Here is a 21,469-nt window from a genome sequence, read left to right as displayed (position 1 = left end):
CCCGCGCGCGCGAGATAACCCACCGCGCCGGGTCGGACGGAGGCGGTTCCTCGGGGATTGGTTGGGAGGTCTTCAGAGACACTTAATTCACGTTCAACGAGATTATTCAGCACTATAAGCTGGGCAGGCGAACGTTTCCTCTTCCGCACGAGAAACTCTCGAGGCCGCAGGCAGCCACGCTCCGAATGTTGCAGACCAGGTCCTACTCGGACACTTTTGAACCGGACTGCCGGGATTGTGGCGAACGTAGCAATTTAGATCACATGCTCTGGCGGTGTCCCTCACTTCGGGGCCCTGAACGCATAACCGAGGAAGAGTGGCGCTCCGAATCGGAGAGCCCCGATCACCAGCTAATGGCCGTCCAGAGGGCCCACGACGTGGCGGTGAGGCTTGGCCTCACCCATATACAGATGAGAGCGGCCCGCCGCGCTGCCGCCCTGAACGGCGGCGGTGCTCCTCAGGACCTTCAATAGAGTTCATTGCCTGTTGTGGTCTCTCTACCTCGCAATATGCATAGCCCTAGCATTGCACAAGGCAGGCATTCATGCACACTGCGAGGAACCACCGCGGGTTCGAGCTAATTGAGCACGCTCACGATACTGAAACGCCGTCGCGCCAAAGGGCGACAAAGGAATATGCCCAGGATACGGAGGGAAGACGTTTATTTTATACTAACGTTCTAGTCACATATTTTACAGTCCCAATTACACAATTTACAGTACAGGTACGTACTTCCCGTTAGGTGAAAGGGGCGATGGGGCGCCACGCGCAAGTGCGCACGTTTCGTCGGCGCAGAGCCAGTGGGCTCTTCTGTCAGGGCAAATTCCTGGGTGCGCGCACGTTGTGCGCGCGCGCATCGCCGTGCTGGCCAGATCGGCTCGCAGCAGCGAGGGAGACGGGGCCCATTCGCTCACAGGCGCGTACTGCACGGCGTGATCGTCGAGTGGTAGGTACGGCCTTACTATATGCAAGCGTAGGGGCGACAGGAGCAGCCTTAGGCACGGGCCGCAGCCGGAAGGGCTGGTGGGCTTTCGCCGGCGCCACCGAGTTGCAGCCGGCTGGTAAAGAAAGCGTCACATACCTTCGGCCAACGCCTTCGGCGTCCTGGAAGCGTCTCCCCGAACGGACCCCCGCGCAGGGCGCGCGTTCGCGTCCAAGCGAGAGTCGGGTTCGGGCCTCGTTCAAACGGACCAATGAGGTGAGGTTAGCTCCGCTACCAGGGCGGAGCGCCCGCTGCGTGACAGTGTTTTATCGCCGCAACGGTCTCTGCAGGCTTCACCTCACGCAAGAGTTTGAGAGACGGCTCGGCTCTACACAGAGGCGCCAAGACGAGCCGGAATTTCGGAGGAGGGGAAAAGCGCCGCGTGATGGCACAAACCCAGTGATCGCGCAATGGCCTGGGCGTCAGGATCCCCACACTCCCCTCTCCTTAAATGCCCTCGCCGGTCTGAAAAGAGTTGACCGGCCATCGCCCAGGCATGCAAAAGACGGCAAAGAGTAGAAAAGAATGCATGCACAGGGCAGTCTCAGTCCCCAGCCCATACAAAATATTTACAAACTACACTACCAACACTACCCCCCCTCCAGCACGAATGATACACACAAGAAAACTACACGCGACACTGAGCTACATATTGCATAGTAATGGGTTACACATGCAAACACAAAATGAAGCTATTGATATTTACAATGATTACAGTTATCGCGATACTATAATAAGAACAATAATGCTAATAATATATACATGCAGTGCGATACTATGCTACATAGGGTTACAAAAAGAGAGTACACTACGACTATAAAGAATCAGGGCTAAAGAAAAGACACAGGCATGCTAGAAACTACGAAAATTACATCATGTGCAAAAATGCCGACGAGTCCGTTTCGTGGGTCTCGCCAATGTCCGGCAATTGGGAGCGCAAAAGGTTCTCGGCGAAACGTCTGTTGTGGCCCAGAAGGCGTGATAATGGCTCCGAGTGCCGGAACAAGCTCACCCCTATGTCGACACAGCAGCGGGCCCGCACCGACACACGGGTAAGCTGGCTTGTGAGAACCGCGTCCCGACGCAAGGGGGAAGCGCCTACCCTCTCGGGCCAGTGACTTCTTGTGACCAAAGGGGTACCGGCCATGAGGGGATGCAGCTGAACCGTACGCCGCCAGGTATGATGACCAAGATGGCGCTGCTCAGGTGTAGACCTCGCGTGGCACTCGATGGGTGCCCCGCCAAGGAGCGACGAGCGGCGCTGGTGGTGGCTGCCGCCCAGCGCGAGCGAGGCAGCTGCCGGACGGCAGCCGTGGTTCCGATGACGCATGGTGCGGTTCCGATGACACCGCCATATTGTCCGCATCTGGAGAGGGCACCTACGCCGCAACTCGCAACTGGCCGCCAGCGCCGCCCTCGTCGGTGCAGGGCAGCCCGGCCACGTGCGCCTACTGAAGGCGGTCAAGTTCACGACGCGGGAACCCTTTCTCAATCCGTCGGTTTCTCTGCCCGCGAACACCACATGACGGAGGGCGCACCGGACGAAGCAGAAGCCACTCGCGGAATGCACCGTTGGGTTCGCTGAAGCCGGCAGCAGCACACACCACACGCACTCACGAGTACCCGCACAACATGCGCGTCACAGTGTTCGTGCCGCCGGGGCCAAGTTCCTTCGCCACAACGCGGTGCGCCCCACTCGTAGCGTACGCCCGGCCCGCGTTTTCCAGGAAAACACAACCTCCCGTTGGCATTGAGTATATGGTCCCCCAAAGTCTGGCCTGCTCTCCCAACCGCACACAGTTCACGCAACGGCCTCCAGTACGCGCTGCTCGCCCCGAATACCGGGGCCGTGGACGGCCGAAATCCGACACCTTCAAAACAAGCCCATAACTCTCGACCCTGGCTGCGCGCGAAAGCCAATGACAGTCTTCGAAGGGCACTCCCGCGACCGACCTAGCCGCCGCTTTTCGGCATTCGCTCTTTCTTCAAGACTGCGCCCGAGTAAAAAAAACAGAAGAGAAGTAAACTAGCCCTGCTCACTGCTAAACTGGATAAAAAAAAGAAAAGAAACGTACACAGCACTTCGTCCCGCATGCGCAGACTAAGGGGGTTCCTGTACCAAATAAATAAAGTTAAAGCACTGGAAAAAGAAAACACTACATCATGCACCGACAACACACACACACATAAAAAAGAAAACAACCCTAACGCCTTCAACGAGGCTAACACGCGAACCGTACCGAACCCAGAAACTAAGCCAACAAAATGGGTTCATGCTACATCACGCGGTACAACGCTCAAAATACTAAGCGGTACACTTCCTCACCCTGTGCATTAAACCAGTGCTCTAAACAATAACAAAACAAATTAGGACAAGATACATTATGTGCAGTCATCAACGCCCAAATGGGGACACACTAATACAGACAATGCCACGTACCATGCACACGCTTACAAACCGAGTAAAAAGATAAAACATGCGCTTACAGCTTTGCTGGAGGGGAGAGACAACTGACCACACAGATTGGGCTGGGGCGGCCGGGGCGGCCGCGCTGACTGAGACTGAGAGAAGCGAAGTCAGCACGGGGGCGAAAGCGCCTGCCGTTTAGTGTGCTATGATCACTGAGGCGACCTCTTGTGACGTTATATTGATGAGCCGGCCGAGAGAAGCCTGGATTAACGTGGGTGCCGTGTCATTACCGCGCAGAGCCACTGTGCTCAAGCGCCAAATAGTCAGCCCGTTACACCATATAAGTAAAGCTCTGCTTGCTTCTCGGCAAAGGTCCCTTCAAGTCGCAAGCAACTACCTGCCATGGACGCACACTGTCAAATGGCTTCACAATTCCAGGCGGCTTCCCACCGTGCGCCCTCGCCGTTTGACAGACATGGCAGGACCGGCAACAGCGAAAATGTCTTGCCTCGTCCCGGGCCAGGTCACGGAGCGACTCAGTTTACCAAAACTTTGGAGCCGCCTAAATGCCCGGCGAATGGTTCGTCATGAGCTTAGCGCAGAAGTGCGCAACTCAGACTTAGGGGGTTACCACATTGAATGGTTCAATTGCCTCATCATCGGCGGCTACGTAGTTAAGCACGAGTCCTTCACCGTCCAGCAGAAATGAGTCCCCCGGGGCGTCGGCGACACACGCTGACTTCAGCCCCCCTCCCGCGCCTGCTACAAGACAAGTAGCATCTCGGCGCACGCCCGCAGCAGGACAAGCTACGTCTCGGCGTCCAAAAAAAAATCAAATAAAAAAAATTGTCTCCCAGAGACCGTCGCAAATCCGGCGACAAAACGGGTCATTCTGCTAGCCGGCTACTAGCTCTTTTGGGCTCAATACAACCGCCTTGCAACGGGCATCGCTTCCCCCTGATTTTACAGCCGAGGCCCGTCCGCTTTCCCGCGGCATGGAGTTCGCGAAAAGCGCCTGCCCCTCTCTGCGGGGTGTCCGCGCGTCCTTTCTCAACTCTGGGTCCTCTTCCTCCCCTCAACGGCTGTCAATTTCGCCTCCTTTACGGGCACACGCTTTTGCGCCGCCGGCTAAAGTCACACTTGGACAATAAATCTCGATGAATTACGAAGCACGAGATAGCGCGTCAACTACCATGTTCGTGCTCTACTCTCAGGGGACGGCAACAAGCATATATCTCGCGTGCACTACTCCGAGTGGCGGCTGTGGCCTTTCTCCCGGAATACGTATACCGCCGCTCCAGTGGGGCGCGGTTGCACCGTCGCACTGCCCAGTGGGGCTGCGTTAACGAGGGGTGCACGCACACTCGCCTACGGAGGGGCAGTCGGCTCGTCCCCGTAGCAGCTAACGCTAGCGGATAAGCATTAAGACTGATTCCGGTTGCGTACTCAGCTTAATTAGCGGCCAAAGGCTAATGAGCCAATGGCCCCACGTTGGGCGCCAGTTTGTGGTCTCTCTACCTCACAATATGCATAATCCTATCATTGCACAAGGCAGGCATTCATGCACACTGCGAGGAACCACCGCGGGTTCGAGCTAATTGAGCACGCTCACGATACTGAAACGCCGTCGCGCCAAAGGGCGACAAAGGAATATGCCCAGGATACGGAGGGAAGACGTTTATTTTATACTAACGTTCTAGTCACATATTTTACAGTCCCAATTACACAATTTACAGTACAGGTACGTACTTCCCGTTAGGTGAAAGGGGCGATGGGGCGCCACGCGCAAGTGCGCACGTTTCGTCGGCGCAGAGCCAGTGGGCTCTTCTGTCAGGGCAAATTCCTGGGTGCGCGCACGTTGTGCGCGCGCGCATCGCCGTGCTGGCCAGATCGGCTCGCAGCAGCGAGGGAGACGGGGCCCATTCGCTCACAGGCGCGTACTGCACGGCGTGATCGTCGAGTGGTAGGTACGGCCTTACTATATGCAAGCGTAGGGGCGACAGGAGCAGCCTTAGGCACGGGCCGCAGCCGGAAGGGCTGGTGGGCTTTCGCCGGCGCCACCGAGTTGCAGCCGGCTGGTAAAGAAAGCGTCACATACCTTCGGCCAACGCCTTCGGCGTCCTGGAAGCGTCTCCCCGAACGGACCCCCGCGCAGGGCGCGCGTTCGCGTCCAAGCGAGAGTCGGGTTCGGGCCTCGTTCAAACGGACCAATGAGGTGAGGTTAGCTCCGCTACCAGGGCGGAGCGCCCGCTGCGTGACAGTGTTTTATCGCCGCAACGGTCTCTGCAGGCTTCACCTCACGCAAGAGTTTGAGAGACGGCTCGGCTCTACACAGAGGCGCCAAGACGAGCCGGAATTTCGGAGGAGAGAGGGGAAAAGCGCCGCGTGATGGCACAAACCCAGTGATCGCGCAATGGCCTGGGCGTCAGGATCCCCACACTGTCTGTCTGTCTTCAGGCGTTGTGCAAGAATTGAGTCATAACGTTCACTTCGAAAGAAATTCCCCTTACTGTTTTACAGAAAATATCTCATATGAAGAAACAAAACCGCACACGAACATGCGATACCATGCGGATTATTTTGCATTAATCTTTAAACTAAAACTAACTTTGAAAAACGAAGTACCTTAGCGCAACCTGGCAACTTACGGGCAGCTTATGAGTCGTAGTCGCAACGTGAGCTTATATGCCAGTTAAAAAAACCGGAGAACTCCTTCCTTCAATGCTACGCAATTGTGAAAGCCAAGAGCGAGAAAAGGGTGCATCCAGCTTGTTAGCGACCTCGTTGGCACGACTCGTACGAAGTCCAAGATGGCGCCGAAAAGGATCCCTGCGGACGGAAAAAAAAAAGACGGGCTGCTTTCTGGGTTCAGGCTTCTTGAGGGAATTAGCTGCGGCTCGTCGGCCGTTTGTTCCAAGGGATCAGAAGTAAAAAAATTAAACACACCGGCGTGCGGACGACGTTCGGACACAAATTTCAAAAAAATGCGGATGGCCACAAGCAGACCCATACATAATCAGCTTATGTGTATCACCCCGACCTGTGCAAGCGCCTGACGCGATTTAAGGGCCCTGGTCGGCTGACGCGAAGGGAAAAAAATATGCGAATAGAAGTGAAGCTTGTGCTCGAGCTCCCGTCGCGTGAACGGCGGTGCCGCGCGCTCCGCTGCCTCGTCCCAAATTCGGCACGGACACCGAGTAAGATTATTCGCGCTCAAACCAACGACGGCGGCGCATCCCATTACGCAACTCACTTCGGGGAGCACAGCGCGCGCAGCCTAAAGCGTATTGCCGCCATTACGGCAGACTGGTTAAATACCCCCTTAAGGGGTCGCCCATGCATGATGCGAAAATTGTGTCACCATAATTCCAGGTCACGAAACCCGTGCTCCGAATATGTTCGTCTTTTTTTTTTCGACCCCTTGACGAGCGTCTTTTTTCGTTGTTGTTCACTACGAGAGCGCTCAACGTTCTGTTCGTCTTGCACGATTCCACTCGCCGATTGGCTAGCGTTCTTAGTGACGTCACCTTCGCAATCTGCACGGGCGGCAGGCGCAGGTTGTCCGGCATAAGCTTTGCCTAAGTTAACCCAAGGTTGGCGCAAACCGTAAGATAAACACACTTTGAGGGTTGTAAGACATTGAAATACATAAAAAAAAAACGTTGCGTGCAACTCTTTTTGAGGCCATATCGTTATCGTAGAGGCTGTTGCAAGTGGTGCCTATAGTGTTTGCGCCTGCATGGCTTGACATGAATAAAATTTTATTTATGTCCAATGTTCGAAATAGCTAGATGAAGGTTCCTGACTGATACTAAGGGCCGCATTCTGAGTCTTTCCTCCACTCCAGGTGTCTCCGCGGCTTGGCTGAGTAAAGGACACCACGATAGATTTACAAGCGATAATAACTTTCAAGGATCCCTTCGACTGGAGGCTAGCGGAAGAGGGGTTCAAAATTCCGGTGTAAGTAATGAAACACCTGACTACGTGTGGTAAATTACAAAGTTCATAAATTAAAGTTCCACATATTGTCCCCTGCAGAGAATACCTTGCATCGGAAATTTATCGCTGCTACAGTCCCGGTCTCTCGTAGCATGTACACCATTTGTCAAAATTCTGTGGCAAATCCTAAGCCTTCTCGACCACAAAGAAATCAAAGAATCGGCTGTACCTTAAAATGTGACAAAAATATTTTAAGGCAGTAAGAAAGAAGGGTGTTTTCTCAAGCTTCCCTGCATAAAAACTTTCAGCCTCACTCGGGACGAAACCGTGTACATTGAATGATTTGCAGCCTGCGGGTTTCCTGCTTGGCCCACAAAATTTTGACAAAGACTGTACATTTCAGCGTGGGAGCGGACTTGTTTGGCTGCCAGAGGACCTTGCGAAAAAACTAAACTTGATCCAGTTAGATTTTTCGCTGGTTTTTGAAGCAGAGCATCCGCATTGCCTCGACCAACCCTAAAATTGTTGAGTTGGAAGTATAAAAAACGAGACACAAAACAAACAAAACAAAAATATCGGGTACCACGGACGTACCGGTAACCAGGAAGTGGCAACCACCGCTAATTTGTCTTGTCTTCCATTCTACGTTTCCTCACGACGCAGCATCAAACGAATGACTACAGCACTCAAAAAGGGACCAGAGTGCGTGTGCGTCCCCGCCCCTATTTCTCTTTTAACAGAGAAGCTGTTTAGCAAATCGTTATTTTTCGTGTCCGCGGTTAAAAATACCAACAAATTGCCGAGTGCGCACACGTGAGCCCGGCAACGTCAGCGCGGGCCTCGCGGAAACCACCCGGCAGTTACCAAAACCAAGGAAATGCCTAGCACTCGTGGGTGGCTGCCTCACGACGACCGCCCAGTGAACTCTGCGCTCGTTTGTCAAGCCAAGAATACGAGAATACCCACTTAGAGAGACTGGCAAAAAAAAAAACTCCAGCGTTCGCAGTAATCATAGCAACACTTGCTCGGAACGAGAAAGATACGTCAGAGCGTACTCCCCTCTAAGGTGGTGTCGAATTATTATCATTACCCAAAAAATGAAGGAAGCTTACACGTATTCAACCTCCCCTCTCTTTCATCCCCTGAGTATTTCTCTTCTCTCCCAGTGCTTCGTATCAAACCGGGCTCTACGTTTGACCAACCTCTCCGCCTTTCCGTTCGTTTCTCTCCTTGCGCCGTGAATTCAAAATACTGAAAGCCAATTTGCCCGAGCACCAATGGTAACACTTCTTTCTTGCGCGTAACCATTAGCGGAGAGCGCTCAGAGGGATCGCTTCCCATTTTTTACAGCGGAGCTGTCATAAGCTAACTACCCCGTTTCATTGCGTCGGTAAAACGATAAAATCGGTCCTCATACTCCTCATTTCGGCACACCCTCTCCCTTCGCTGCTTCAGAATTTGACTTAAAAAGGCATACACATTTCCCCTGGAAAGGCGTTATTTCAACAATGCAAGCGAAGCTGACTTTTAAAATATAGGTGTGCTCTGGGGTTTTGCAATGTGGCTTTCCCACATTGTGGGTTGCGCAGTGAAGCCTACTCAGAGCCACTCTGAACGCTTTCCCGGCGCGTCGGCGAAGTTTGAGCGGGAGGAGTATGTGGCCAACCAGTAACCAACAGACAGCTCCTCTGGTCATCTACCTCCATAGAGTGGAGTGTCACAGAATTTTAACTGCGAAGCCCTTCTTAGTCGGGCCTACTCCTGCTTCCACCGCCGTCCTCCGTCCGCAGCCTAGCAACGGAGCTAGCTACCGTGCCTAGCAACGGCGCCGGATTTCCGACGCGTGAGGGCGCTCGCATAGCGCCTCCTCTCCCCCCTCGCCTACTCTCCGAAAGCCCCTTTACTACTCTCCAGCTCGCAACACCCTCTCTCGGCGCGCCAGCCAGGCCACTACACTATATAAAAAAAAACAGCATCCGGCGCCAGGTTTTGATCCGAGGACTTTGCGGCCCCAGCGCGACGCTCTACCGACTACGCCACGGACGCGACGCTGACATCAGTGTTAGTAACGCGCCTTATATCTTTAACGCACTTTAGCGACCACAAGGCGGTCGTAATGACCGTCGCATACAACGACAACACAAACAAGTGCTGAAATAAATACTGTCGTTTCACTTTACTTTGCGTGTGTGAGTGTGTGTGCGTGATTACATTCCCTCTCGAACATCTCTCGAACATACACGTTAATTCACCAAGATTTCCGCAGAGGGACAAACGAGGCGTGTTAAGCCGAACGTGATCACGAGGGGGTGTTAATGTAACTAACGGGCAAAATGCCACCAAACTTCAACAAACTCCCCCTCATAGCATCACCCCGTGCTTCGCACTTCCTCATACTCCCCTTCGGGGAAATGCGGGGGAATTTTTTTTTGTCTTTTACGAAGTCGCTGCTATTGGGATTAAGTAAGTAGGTTTTACACTGTCGGTTGCTTCTGTGCAGCTCGTGACCGGAGGCGTGCACTGTGCGACGGCGTCTCGTGGACGTTCTTGGCACGAGAAGGCTCCCGGCACGTGCCGCATGGAGACCCAGAAGTACCTGGCGCCCGCACGCTTCAACCTACTAACCTGCGCCCGCTGCTACAAGTACATGGCGGCCGCGGCCTTCAAGAACGGCTCCAGACTTGCGTAAGCCAGCATCGTCTCATTGGGCAGCGTGAACAGTTCTTGCGAGTGCTGCTGTCAGGCCACCGGGACAGTGTCCAGAATGAACTTCTTGTAATACAGCAAGTGTTTCGATGTTCGCTATTTGCGATGCTCGTAGACTCAAAGCAACTGTCGAATATCTCTAGCGGTTCTTGTACGCAGTGACTGCACGAAATACAGCAGCTCGCAGTAAACAGCTTTAATGTAACTTTTTGACTTTCTGAGAAAAGGGCCGTGGCATTGCTCCAATACTCCAGCACTCACACCACCCCTCGTCCGACCTTGCTTTTTTTAGTGAGCAGTACTTAAGCGCCCGTAACTGGGGTTTCGCGGTGTAAACGGTTTTGTAACCGAACAAACGAAGGAAACACTGAATACAGAAGGAAAACGGAGGAGGAAAGTGTGGCGAAAGTGTGAGGGGGAGGGTGGAATGCCGAGGTGGAACGAGACGCTGCCCGGCGGCGACGCGCTACGCGATAACTGAGACAACGAAGACGCCACCGAATATGAGCCCGTAGGAGAGCGGAGGATGAAAGTATAGCGAAAGCGTGAGGGGACGGCAGTACGTCGCGGCAGCGCCACAGAAGCCCATCACGCGCTGTGTGATGCACGCACATCGTTCCTTCCGCGTCCTCCGCGTTGCGTGGCTCATCCGAACCACGTGACATTTGCGCGGGAGGTTCAAACACGATTTACAACAGCATGTTCGACGGCGGCGACGTGCTTCGAGATAACGGCAGGGTAGCGCGCAAAGCCGTACGTTCACTGATCACGCGATTACTTACGCAGCAGCTGCGCGCAGTGACCGAGAATACTGCAGTTCGCGCTGCACACAAACATCGCATTAGTGAGTATAGTAATCGTCAGCCATTTCTTCTACCTTTTCTACATTCTATTTATACAGGTGCTCGGCCTATTCCGTCAGAATCCGGAAAGATTTGGCGTTTCTTGAATCTACGCCTATCAGGGATCAGCTATTCCACTAATTGAGCCGCTAATAGGCACCGCTATAAAACTGCTGTCCCACTTCGTGGTTTTCTGGAAGCTTGTACAAGCTAAACAGCCTATCTGCATTGGACCAGGCACCACCCCGTTTTGTTCGTCACACCTCCCGGTAGGAAGCATACTCCATCTTTCCATGGGCTGAAGCATACACACCCGCAACTGCAGCTGTCTTCGATAGTTCTCTCAAAAACAGCCTTATTTGAGCCGCAAGACCTGGACGAGCGTAATGGAGCCCCAAACGGATGTTGTACGTGATACTTTTTCTTCTTGCCTTTTTTTTTGTTATCTCCAGATTCGAATTCCAGTAGAAATAACGCAGCACGTCCCTTCTTGCTACGTGATACTCCGGTCACGTAAGACGGCGGCACGTAGGCCGTGCGCTAACACGAACATAAGAGCGTTGGAACCCTATTTATCAACGGAAGCCGAAGAGCCCAACATGTTCTATTCATTCTAGTCACCTCATTCTAGACGACACCGTGCCTCTGTTGCCGTATGCCTTCCTGTTCGGAGACAGGGACGAAGATTTAGTTAGGAGACAGAGTGGTGCCTAAGGAATGCCAGGGTGCCGGAGAGACCGGCAGTGGCGTGCGGTGGTAATTAATTGTGTCAATGGGAGCTTCATAGTCACATGGGTACTGGATTCCAACCGCGGTAAAAAATAAAACTTGGCCCAAATAATTAACCTCCATAATTTTTTCGCTGTGTCTAAAGGTACGTCGGACGTACCCGCAAAATTTCTTAAAGATACGTCGGACGTACTCGCAATATTTCTTAAAGATACGTCGGACGTACCCGCAAAATTTCTTAAAGATACGTCGGACGTACCCGCAAGATTTCTTAAAGATACGTCGGACGTACAGGGCCCAGAGTGGCTCGAAAGCGGCGTTGCTCGAAACTAGCGTGGTTATCTTGAACCAGCAACGGCAAAACCATCACGCGTTTGCTGTATAAAAGCCAAGAATCTAACGATGCCTAACCTGACGCAGAATGTATTTTTTTTCTCGTGTTCTCTAGTGTCCTCGTGTTCCCCCCTCATATGTTTCTGCTGCCCTAACGAGATGGACGCGAAATCACGCGTCGCGCGAGCGTCGGCGTCGTTCGGCGTCAACGCGCGGGCCCGCAGGAGACCGGCGAGGTCGCGCGCCAGTCACTGCGTCGGCGGGCGTTGCTGGACACGTATGCCATCCTGTTGAAGTCGTTTATGAGCAGTTATTGTCGCTTCTTGAACTGCAATTATCAAGACTTTAGCTTTAGCAAAAAAAAAATGACTTGGCGTCTTTATTTATTGCTGGCGGGCAAATATTGAAATGCGGCGAAATGTATCTCGAGCCATACGGTCAAATCAGAACAAAATAAGATCGAATGATAAACGAAGACGCACCTAGCACAACTGCTTTAGTTGCTACTTGATTTAACCTTCATGTTGCGTACCGACTGCACGTTCATGAATTCAAATTGTAAGCAAAACAAATTTCAGCGCTGCCTTATACGGAGGTTACCGTCGAACGTCATTTGTAGGTTCAAAGGCAGGGTACTCTGGCACCCTGTCTGTACCCTGTAAAAAAAAACTGATCAAACCCTCGCCACAAAAAAAAACAAAAAAAAACCGCTTTTGCTAGGATTCGAACTACGGACTTTCAAAACACAAGCCCGGCTCTCAACCGCTCGACCACGCGAGGAGACGACGAGGCTTGAAGAATTCGGTGTACCAACTGAGTCTGCCCAGTTAAAGGAGGCGATGATCGGGTGTGCGTTCTTTTGGTCGTATTTCAGATATTTGAGCAGTGGTAACGCTTGCTTCTTGCGCACCGATCTTGGAGCCGAGGACAATAATGCTAGTGCTTCAAGCGATGTAACTACAGCTCCCTTATTTGAGTAAAAAAAAACTATCGCACATCCCCGGTCTCCCCTGCGCAAGCCACGGGAGCTACGAATGGAATGGAATGCGCCAGAATTCTGGCGTTGATAACGCTTGCTCGTCATGCACCGATCTTGCTGACAAGCCACATTATTCTAATAATGGATGCGATGTAACCAGAGCTCCCTCATTTAACTCACACAAAGCTATCGCAGATCCCCGATCTCCCCGATGAAAGCTGAACAAGCCACAAATGGATGAGCGCTTGCGAGCAGAAATAGCTTGCAATTTGTCTCAAGGCAACCGATTACCGTAAGTTAAAAAGAAATTGATTGTTTTCTGCTGAAAGGAACGACCCCAAACCAGGCGAAGACGGACGCTGCCGCTCGCTTTCCGATGCTCTCTTGCGCTGCGTCGACGCCGATATCTGCGCGCGTAGACATCGGCGTCGCTCGAGTTTCAGCTCGCGTCGCCATGCATTTCTGGTGACGCGACGTCGAAGCGAGAAAACGCTAAACGTACGCTGCATGTTTGGGCCGAGTGAAACCAAATACACCGACGTACTTAAAAAAGTTTCGCGGATACGTCCGAAGTATCTTTAAAAGATCTTGCGGGTACGTCCGACGTATCTTTAAGAAATCTTGCGGGTACGTCCGACGTATCTTTAAGAAATGCTGCGGGTACGTCCGACGTATCTTTAAGAAATGCTGCGGGTACGTCCGACGTACCTTTAGACACAGCGTAATTTTTTATGCAAACTAGACAGGCTCAGGAGGTTCGAATACGATGCCTAACCTGACGCAGAATGTATTTTTTTTCTCGTGTTCTCTAGTGTCCTAGTGTTCCCCCCTCATATGTTTCTGCTGCCCTAACGAGATGGACGCGAAATCACGCGTCGCGCGAGCGTCGGCGTCGTTCGGCGTCAACGCGCGGGCCCGTATGCTTTGTTTCAAGGCTCTCAGTAAACGTGGAAAAAAGACCCACAGGTGTTGCGTTTTCTAAACACTCGTCGTATAAATATGCGATTTGATTATCCAATTATTGATTATTCTGCCTAAAGGCGCTTTCAGAAAGTTGTTGACTTCCAAGCCCTACTGCGACAATTGTTGTTTTGTAGAAACAGTTGAACTTACATTATAATATGCGGCCTGCATGACACCAAGATCGTGCTTCTTTGAGGACACCAAGTGACTATAACAAGGTCTTGTAACTCTGAAGACTATTCTATAGGAACATGGAATTCCCCATCAAAGTAGCGCCAGACTCTTAAAAGTTTGTTTTCCTATTTGGAGGACACCGGACACATTTCAAAATTGTAAGTTCTGTGACGCAATTTAAAAAATACTTCGTCAAGCTCGCCAAGCCACGCCATGACGAGCTTGACGAAGTATTTTTGTTTGCTGCCCACCTCTTTGTGGAGCTTTTTTCTCCCTAAATCGCCAATTGTCAGCAGAAAAGCATGTAGGCGATTGTACATGCCAGCAAACCTCTGTCTGTTCAATATAAAGAGCCCTCTCAGGGCACCTGGAAACATCAGGAAATAACAAAAGATCGCGTACCTAAATCGAACCTCCATGAAAATGAACATATCTGTGCCCCAAGCACTGAACGTACTGAGTACTTGAGACATAAAATGTATTAGGAAACAAAATTAAGTCAAAGCGGTGTTCGAGACTTCTTACTTTATGCGCTGCCATTCGCACACACGCAGCACATTGTGTGCATACCGTTTACAGACATTCAGACTAACATCCCTGCATATAATAATCAGCCAAACGATAATAATGAACTACGAGGTAACCTAGCCCTTTTTATGATGTAGTGGATCGAAAGAATTTGCCTCATTGAGTGCACCTACGCGTTTCGCTGTGATTACAGTTTTCTTTTACCCGTGCATGGCGGCAACCAACCAGATGCATTGGAACTACACTGCTGACTTTACCTTTACTAAAGAAGATAGTGTTTCTTGGGCTACTTAGGGGCGAAACGTTTGGTTGGTCTATCTAGCCGTTCCTCGATTCAGTTTCCCAGCCAAGAGTTGCAGCAATTCGTCAAAAAGAAGTACTACATGCAGGCGGAACCAACCCAAACTACTAAATCAGCTGGCATAAGTCATACATGTGCCCTTATTTAGCGCAAAGGAAAGTTCAGGCACATTTGACGCACAATGTAAACGCATATTCTGGAGTTCCCTAGCTCTTTAAGTTAAGAATACACGATGTTCCGCATCTTACAATAGCAAGTGAAAAAAAAATGCCGCAGGTTGCAGCTGTGGTGCAGGGCTGGAAAAACAGCGCAGCTGCGGGGAGACCTAGCTTCTTCCCGTTTTTAAAAGTTTAGCTACCTTTTTCTGGGCTTTCCTAAGTTTTCATAGGTTTTGCGATGTTCTTGCTATGCTAGGCTAAGTGTTGAGCAGTGAGGCCAAGTTCAGTTGGATTTTACAATGCCGTTCCGGTCGGTTCCCCACACGTACACCGGATCCCTGGGGAAAAGAAGCTAGGTCGTCCCCCAGCTCCGTTCTTCCTCCAGCCCTGCACCAGTGATGCAACCTGCGCGAATTTTTTTTTTTTTTTTTTTGCGTTTCCTAGCCCAAGAAGACAATCACCTTTGAAATGGCAGAGTAATGGGTGCGAATATGCATATTCCCATTGTGCTTCCACTACAGCAGGTGGGAAGAAGGAAGGAAGAATGTAGAAGGAAGGCAGGAAAGTCAACTTGGCTAGAGTCTAGTTTGCTGTCCTGCACGTGAGAAAGGAAAAAATAGGCAAAAAAGTAAAGGTAAAGAATGAAGAAAAGTTAGAAAAGACAGGTATGCCCAGCGCTGAAGCACTAAACGTTCAAGTTCACTGAGCGCGAGGTCGCGGGTTCGATTTTCGGCCGTGGCGGCCGCTTTTCTGATGGAGGCGAAAAGCAAAAGCGCCCGTGTGTACGAGATTTCGGTGCACATTAAAGATCCCCAGGTGGCCGAAATTAATCCGGAGCTCTCCACTACGGCGCGCCTCATCGCCTGCGTTGCGTCGGCGCATTAAGCCCTACAATCAATCAATCAACGTTCAAGTTCAGTGATTGCCACTGGAGGCTTTCAGTCTATAGGCGTATAAAGCAGGCGGCGTAAAAGCAGGCGTAAAAGTCGGCTTCACTGTTATAATACCCTATCTGCGGTGGTGCACCGTTTGCAGGCGGCGCAGTTTCTAGTTTTTTTTTTTTTTTTTTTCATGGTATATTTTGTTTTGCTAATGCCACCGGACCAAGATCCAGCTTAAACCACTCCGCTGTTAAAACAAAGCAGTAAAAATGGCGCAGAAAGGCTTCAAGTCGTGCGAGATGAAATTAAGCAAAAAAAGAGCAGCAGATCTCGCGCTGTACCGGGCGCGCAAATGACAAACCTGTCCGCCTAGACGCACCCCACAAGCGCCATCTACTGGCTCACTTGTAACACTCTTTCTATTCTCCTGAGCAACTGCTAAACAGTCTTCGTTGTTCGGCCTCTGAGCCCTAGTAGCGGTAGAGTCGTGGGTTTTCATGCTAACGGCCTGGGGTCGAGCCCCAATGACTGTTTAAAGCGACAGTCTTCCTCGGGCTACTTAAACGTAAAAATTTTGGTCTATCTCTATGTCTCTCTGTCTGTCCGTCTGTCATTAACTCAGTCGTCCGGCGAAAAGTAAAAAATACTTAACGAAACATATAAATCGTCAAAACAATTCCAAACTTCTCAATCTGGTGGCAATGTTCGTGCTATTCAACCTAGTTGAGAGAAAAGAAACATTAGGCGCACTTGAGGCAAAACATTAATATTTAAGTGATATTTATAGTGTTCTTTTAATTAAAAGTACAGGCGTGAACACTGTTAAAGGTAACACGGCAGCGAGTTCGCCACAAACAGCGCAGCTGGATACATTGCGTAACCATAGCCGGCGGCAGGCAGTTAACTACACCTCTGGCAATTACTGCGCGCTGCCGCGACATTACCGCGGCGCCACTGGTGTTTAAGCCTCCTCTGTGTTTACAGAAGAATATCCTCTTTCGACTTCATATGCAGCCAGGTGAGTAGACACGCGGCCAATTCGTTTTCAAATGCAGTACAGTGTAGCCCATTTATAACGAACCCACTTACAGCGATATAGCGGTTATAACGAAGTGATCTTGATTTCCCGTCCCAATTATAGCGGTCTTATAATAGTCCCGATATAGCGAAAAAGCGGTTATAGCGAAGAAATTTCAGATTCCCGCTTACTTCGTTATAACAGGGCTACACTGTATTTCTTTTTTTTTTTTTTTGCTGCAACATGTTCTTTGAGGTCAAGTCTACGCATTCTTGTCGAAAATAAGGATAGTTTGGCATATTTACGTCGGTTTAGCCTACTAACGCGTTTATTAGTTCTTCGATTCTTCTAGAATGACGCGAAAAATGGGCGAACGTAACGTGCGTCTAGGCGTCCATGTTTGTTAAATACGCGTTCCTGGCAGAAAAAAATAAATAAATATAAAGAAAAATATGCGCCCTGTACCAGAAGGTAGCCTATGAGAAGTGCGAAGGCAGGAAAATTAAATTGCATTGACCAAGCCCCCCCATTTGATTTATCACGAGAGGAGCGAGAGGGGAAGAGTGGAGAGCGGAGAATGAGTTATGTGGCAGAAACTGCAGATTATTACTGTCTCTAGACGACTTTTACAGTGAAGCAAGCCGACACACCGCAAGTTTTAACAGCGTTGCTGTTTAAACTGGTGGTTGGGCCGGCGAACGTGCGCAGGACAACCTCGCCGAGCGATTACGTCATCGCGCGCGCCGGCAACGCTTTTCCGCAGCGTTACCGCATCCGCGCTCGGGCGGGACTCGTGTCACCACCTGTCGGAGGCGCAATATAACTGGTACAAGCAGGGCTTTGGAAATCCGTCGCGGGGTGGCTCGCTCTATCGCTTGTTGCGACGAGTGGTGCAGTTTTTACGGTGCAAAGAACGGAATTAATGCCGAAATGAAAGAAGGCAAGAGGCCAAGAAGCGGTAACAATAATCAACTTCGTAATTACCGCCCCAGACGCCACACCACACAAACCGAATGGTGCACGCCACCGAACGAGCTCAAAAATTTTGAGGAACAGGTCGTCCCGCTGCGCCTTCCGCTACTCTTGGAGCTGCACCGCAATGCCGGTTGGCACGCGTACATTCTACATTCTTTAATGACCGAGGGTTCATTGTTCTTTGGGGGCTTACGACGACACCACGCAGATAATTTGACCCATCGCTCGTAACTTAACCACGCAGAAAACATGCTCTAGTCTCCAAGCATAACCATGCATAAACTTAGCCGAACCAAGAATAAGATATGTGAGGCCGCCAGCCTTGCTGTTTGTCCAGTCTTCGTGCCACTAGGGTGCAGCTGACTCAATTTTTTTTCATGTATGAGTTCAGTGAAGCCTATAGGCACACGTCGAAGGATGACTCAACGTTGGGTTCCAGTTTGCCGTTGTCTGCTTCCCCGTTGGGCGAGAGGAGCAGAGGCGGTCGGAGTGAGAAGCTCAGCGCGCGTTAAATGTGCGCATGTCCAGAAACCACCTCAGAATAGATTCGTGCACCCTTTCTTTTAGGAGACGCCCCTTAGGGGCCTAAACTTGTTGTCGTGTCCTGTCCTCGTCGTCGTAATCGTCGTTTCATGTAGTCACGGTACCGAAACGCCAGAAAACCCGCTTACGCCTCGCCCTATAGAACGCAACGCCCGCTAAATAACACCAGGACACTCGGTTGCACCTCGTGCTGGAGAGCTTCGTAACGCGTACTAAAAAAACACAGGGACACTCATTTACTCCTCGCGCTAGAAAGCTTCGTGCTTCAAAGACACCAGACTTTTACAGCAAAGCTGTATACCTCTACCCCCCAACGGTTTCATCTCCGTTGGCAAAAACGCCAAGGCGCCACGAATACACTTATAAACTCCATGCTTCGCCCCTCCACAGGTGTCACGCTAGTGGAGATGGATCCGGGATTTTTTCGTTTTATAAATTATTTCTAAAGCACGCGCTATGAAGCCGCTAGCGGCTCGAGATCTCTTTCTTCGAGGTTTATTATTGCGTGAGAAATGGATGGGGCATGACAGCAAAATTTTCAGCCTTCGATCAGTGGACAGAGTGACGAAAGAATAGAGAACGACAGAGCGCCTGCAAAGCAGTGTGACTTCGAGCTGGGCCCTGAAGCGGCTACAGGAATTGGCATTGGTGGCGCTACTGCCCTGCACGACGCGTCCCGCCACCGCTTGTCGTCGTTGTAAAATTTAGTGCTAAGCGATGGCAGCACCGAGTTGGGGCATAAGGGGAGAATATCGCAATTACGGCGACGAAATGCCCATACTGATGAACTGCCAAAGAAGCGGCAGGCAGCTAACGTCGCTGCTAAGGCGACCAAACGTGCCCATTAAGTCAATTATAAAGCAAAGCACGGCTGTCACGGTGAGCGAGAGGCGTGCGAGAAACGCCGTCTTGCGACTTCTAAAGACGAAACAAGAAGTTCGCATTTGGTCAAGCCTGAAGTTCGTTTGAGGTGGGGGGGGGGGGGGGCGGAGGTGCTCACGCATTTTTAAACATCCACCAATGAACCTTACATTAATTGCTTTGTTACAGCGGAAGCTTTCTTAGTGAGCCCAATGGCGTCCTGTCAAAAAAATAATGCCTTTCCCCATAGACCGGTTGGTCCACCGAAGAGCTCCGATAAGATCTCTGAACACACGGCGCTCTTTACGAAGGGACGGTAAATTTCTCTCACACAGGCACCTCATGGAACCCATCCCAGCCAATTGGAATTCAAGCAATTTAAGTGCCGCGTTCCTGCGAAGGTGACTTTTGTGCTGAGTTAGGAGTTTAATGCTGTCGCATTCAAATGACCATTAAACGATCCAGAAATGGCCCAATCGAACTTTGTGCGGCGGTTCTCTTTTTTTTTTATCGGCGATTAGTAATGCTATAAATGTAATTAGCATGAACGAAATGAACCTAGTGTCGAAGCATGACTGAGAAGTAATCTTTTTTAACTTTGTGAAGATTCTGAGTGTGCTAAACGCTGGAAAGGATCATGTTCATTGAGTGTCTGCGAAATAGCGGAATGAAAGGCAAAAAAAAAAAAACGGCTGTGCACGTACCCGAAAACTTCTTTCTGCACCAGAAGAGCTACAGGAAAGCGAAACAAATTCACGCGATAACGTGACAGGTTTACGAATTACATCAAAACTAAGAAGAAGAATAACATTACCTCCGTTGAATATCGCTTTGGAGTAAGCAAGAAATTTCTATTCATGGACTGCGAGAAATGTCAGAACAACAATTTAGTGCAGAAATAAAAGTAATACATCTTTGAAAAGGGTGAAATTTAGGGTTCTGCGGGATTGAGCCAACAGCTTAGCTTTAATGTCAAAGAATTGGTATACGGAGTCCGTGTGTTCCAGTTACTTTACTTGCCAACGAGGCTCTGTGCCGTAAAGGATTCGGTACAAATTTTGATAGACCGGGTTTCCTCAATGCTAACAACAATCCTGATCACACGAAGGTACTTGCTTGTTTCACCATCATCTAAAATTCAGCCGCCCTATATAAAAAGCCCACCTCACTGAAGCATCCGACTTTCACAAAAAGAACGGCGATATTCTCAGCAATCCGCGATCATTTATTACCGCGAATGACAAAAAAAGACCGTTCCAATGTAGCGGCATAGTAATTTTTCAAGAACGCAGCGTAAGGGTAGTACACACGCGACATGGTGAATAAGAGTTGTAATGACGGTCGAAGCCATTAAGCAACAACCATCCGTGCACGTCGGGAGCTCAGACTACGGAAAGGCTAAAAATAACGACTTGTAAGCATCTTTCGGAAAATTGCTCAAAGAACGCGAACCATATTTTGGCTCTATCGCGTGACGACAGTCTGCCGTGACGAAGGTTATTCTTCTCCGTTTCACGCAAGGAGAGTCAGTAGAGTGCGAACGGCACCAGCTTATCTCGGCGAATCGCACATGCACGCTTGCTCTGTAAAAGCATGTATTTAGAGTACGCCTGCATTTACCACCACGCAATTTTCCACCGTAAAAGAAACGCCCGTCGCAGACTGGGGATGAAAGGTAGTAGTCCTAAATTAAATTTTGACTGCTGATGAAATATTTCTAGAGGCAAGGCATGGTGAAATACGCTTTTGCCGCAGGCTCGTAAGAATGGCAATTATGGCCAATCTTCGAAGCAATGTTCACGGCAGCGTGAAGTTTGACGATTGCAACGCCACTGTCGCCTGCCGGTAACTGCGCGAAAGGTCATCCGGCTTAGCGGTTTCTATACACAACTTCTTTCAACAACACCTATACCTCAGCCGATATGCGGCGGCGTTCCGTGGTCAATCAGGAAATTTAATTGAACTTGTACTTGTAAAGTATGTTCCATTACCCTAAATTCTAAAGGTAAGTTGAAGTCTGATATTATAAAAACCACTAGAAGTGTTGGCGTCACTCGAAGCCAGTGATCGCCTCTGGTCGGCTCAACCCATGACCCCGAAAGAAAAAATCTGCAGGAATCCTGAGAATTCTCTACTAATGCGTAGCA

At 50.4% G+C, this 21,469-nt stretch overlaps 1 protein-coding gene across 1 annotated transcript in view; it reads left to right on the top strand.

Moving 5' to 3' along the window:
* Positions 1 to 21,469, top strand: part of LOC144167563 (calcitonin receptor-like) — a 185,954-nt gene that overhangs the window by 88,857 nt on the left and 75,628 nt on the right. Inside the window, exon 3 of the mRNA XM_077696790.1 lies at positions 9,832 to 10,016. Coding sequence (XP_077552916.1) covers positions 9,832 to 10,016 — 185 coding nt within the window. The remainder of the gene's footprint in view (positions 1 to 9,831; positions 10,017 to 21,469) is intronic.

The sequence above is a fragment of the Haemaphysalis longicornis genome, unplaced genomic scaffold (genome assembly GCF_048455015.1).
Source record: "Haemaphysalis longicornis isolate Haplotype H1 unplaced genomic scaffold, Haemaphysalis longicornis Haplotype H1 scaffold_2, whole genome shotgun sequence".
NCBI lineage: Eukaryota > Metazoa > Arthropoda > Arachnida > Ixodida > Ixodidae > Haemaphysalis > Haemaphysalis longicornis.
This window is presented reverse-complemented; position numbering and strand designations above follow the sequence as displayed.